Source organism: Chiloscyllium plagiosum, chromosome 14, assembly GCF_004010195.1.
Source record: "Chiloscyllium plagiosum isolate BGI_BamShark_2017 chromosome 14, ASM401019v2, whole genome shotgun sequence".
Classification (NCBI taxonomy): Eukaryota; Metazoa; Chordata; class Chondrichthyes; order Orectolobiformes; family Hemiscylliidae; genus Chiloscyllium; species Chiloscyllium plagiosum.
This window is the reverse complement of record NC_057723.1, coordinates 22,724,412-22,726,288: the sequence shown is the minus strand read 5'-3', so window position 1 is coordinate 22,726,288 and position 1,877 is coordinate 22,724,412. Positions and strand designations below refer to the sequence as shown.

The window sequence follows — 1,877 nt, the reverse complement described above, 5'->3', positions numbered from 1 at the left end:
TTTAGGACTAAATTGAGAAGGAACTTCTTCACCCAGAGGGTTGTAAATCAATGGAATTCCCTGCCCAGTGAAATAGTTGATGCTACTTCAGTAAATGTTCTTAAGGCTAAGATAGTTTTTTTGAACGATAAAGGAATTAAGGGTTACAGCAATAAGGCGGGTAAGTGGAGCTGAGTCCACAAAAAGATCAGCCATGATTTTGTTGAATGGTGGAGCAGGCTCAAAGGACCAGATGGATTCCTACTGCTCCTAGTTCTGATGTTCTGAGAATGGGTGCACACTCAGCCAAGGGCCAGGCTTATGCAAGGCCACCACCACTTAAAGCTAAGTTAAAGGCAGATTGCAACTTTTAAAAGGGAACTACATTCTGGCTGCAGTTGGCACTAGGACCTGTTACAGAGGGTTGTATAAGCAGAAAATAATGTGGAAAATAGACAATAGGATAGAAAATACATTTGGAAACTTTCCACTACAGATTTGGAGGTCTTGGTACAAGAGTATGAAAGGAAGAGGGAGAGTCTCCTTATTCAAATGGCCAGAGGCACTACAGAGTAGATGGCCATCACATGGCAATGTGACCAGTCGATCTCCAAGATCCTGCATGCAGCTACATATGTTCCCACCAGTCACATGCTGCTGCACTTGATTTTGGGTCACCCCAAGGGAAACTGCCAGTCAGATTGGTGCGGTAAAAACAATGACTGAAGATGCTGGAAACCAGATTCTGGATTAGTGGTGCTGGAAGGGCAGCAACCGAGGAGCAGTAAAATTGACATTTTGGGCAAAAGCCCTTCATCAGGAATACAGGCAGAGACCCTGAAGGGTGGAGAAATAAGTGAGACGAGGGTGGGGGTGGGGAGAAAGTAGCATAGAGTACAAGAGGTGATTGGGGGAGGGGATGAAGGTGACAGGTCGGGGGGGTGGGAGGGTGGAATGGATAGGTGGAAAAGAAGATAGGCAGGTAGGACAAGTCATGGGGACCTCGGATGCTGCTCCTCGGATGCTGCCTGAACAGCTGTGCTTTTCCAGCACCACTCTAATCTAGATGTGTAACACAGTTGCTCCTGAAAAAGTAAATAGTGTAAGACTGTTAGGAAATCAATTACCCCAGTGTAAGCTGTTCAGTTTGAAAGTTGCTACAGCATTCAAACAGGATGTGGGAATCGGGAACTGGGGATCAGGAGCTGAAACCTGGGATGGGACCATGGCCTACATCCACAACTGGGAGGAATTTGTAAAAGCGGCTGAAAAGCTGTGCCTCACGGAGCCCATGAAGGTTCATGTGGTCATTAAGTATCGACACTGCGCTGGGCTTCTCTCTGTGAAAGTGACTGATGATGTTGTGTGTCTGCAAAACAAGACAGACCAAGCTCAGAATGTGAAGAAGTTTGAGAAGTTCCAGAACCAGTTGATGCATCTCATAGTTTCCCGAGAATCTCGCTGCAACCTGATGGAGATGGACTAAGGAGCAGTATTTTTTGCTGAGCCCACTTAGGGAAAAGCTAAAGAGAACTTGTGTGCAGAGAATCTATTTGAGATGCAAGCCTGAAAAACTGATACAGGTTTTGAAGGGAGATGTGAATGTCTTAGAGGATAGAGTCTGAGGATGGAGACTGAAGGTGAAGATTACCTGAGGAGGCTGCAGTGAAAGTGAGAGTGAGATGGGACACACTGCAGCTACTGAGCATCAGTGTTGGAAGGAGGGTGGTTGGGATATCTATTACATAGATTGCTTTGTCCTGGACAACATTGAGCTTCAAGTGTTTTCCATTTTAAAACAAGTTGAAAGATAATTGTGTGGTTTTAAAAGAAACACCAAATTTCACTCATGTCCCACAAGTGGGGTTGCCAACTCCGATCAGATACATTCCTGGATG

The 1,877-nt window shown here is 45.5% G+C and overlaps 1 protein-coding gene across 1 annotated transcript; it reads left to right on the top strand.

The window, feature by feature from the left end:
• Window positions 1–1,204: 1,204 nt before the first annotated feature.
• On the top strand, window positions 1,205–1,465 carry LOC122556897 (signal recognition particle 9 kDa protein-like). Its single transcript, XM_043704155.1, has one exon. It carries the CDS (start codon window positions 1,205–1,207, stop codon window positions 1,463–1,465), a length of 261 nt encoding a protein of 86 aa, XP_043560090.1.
• The last annotated feature ends 412 nt before the right edge of the window (window positions 1,466–1,877 follow it).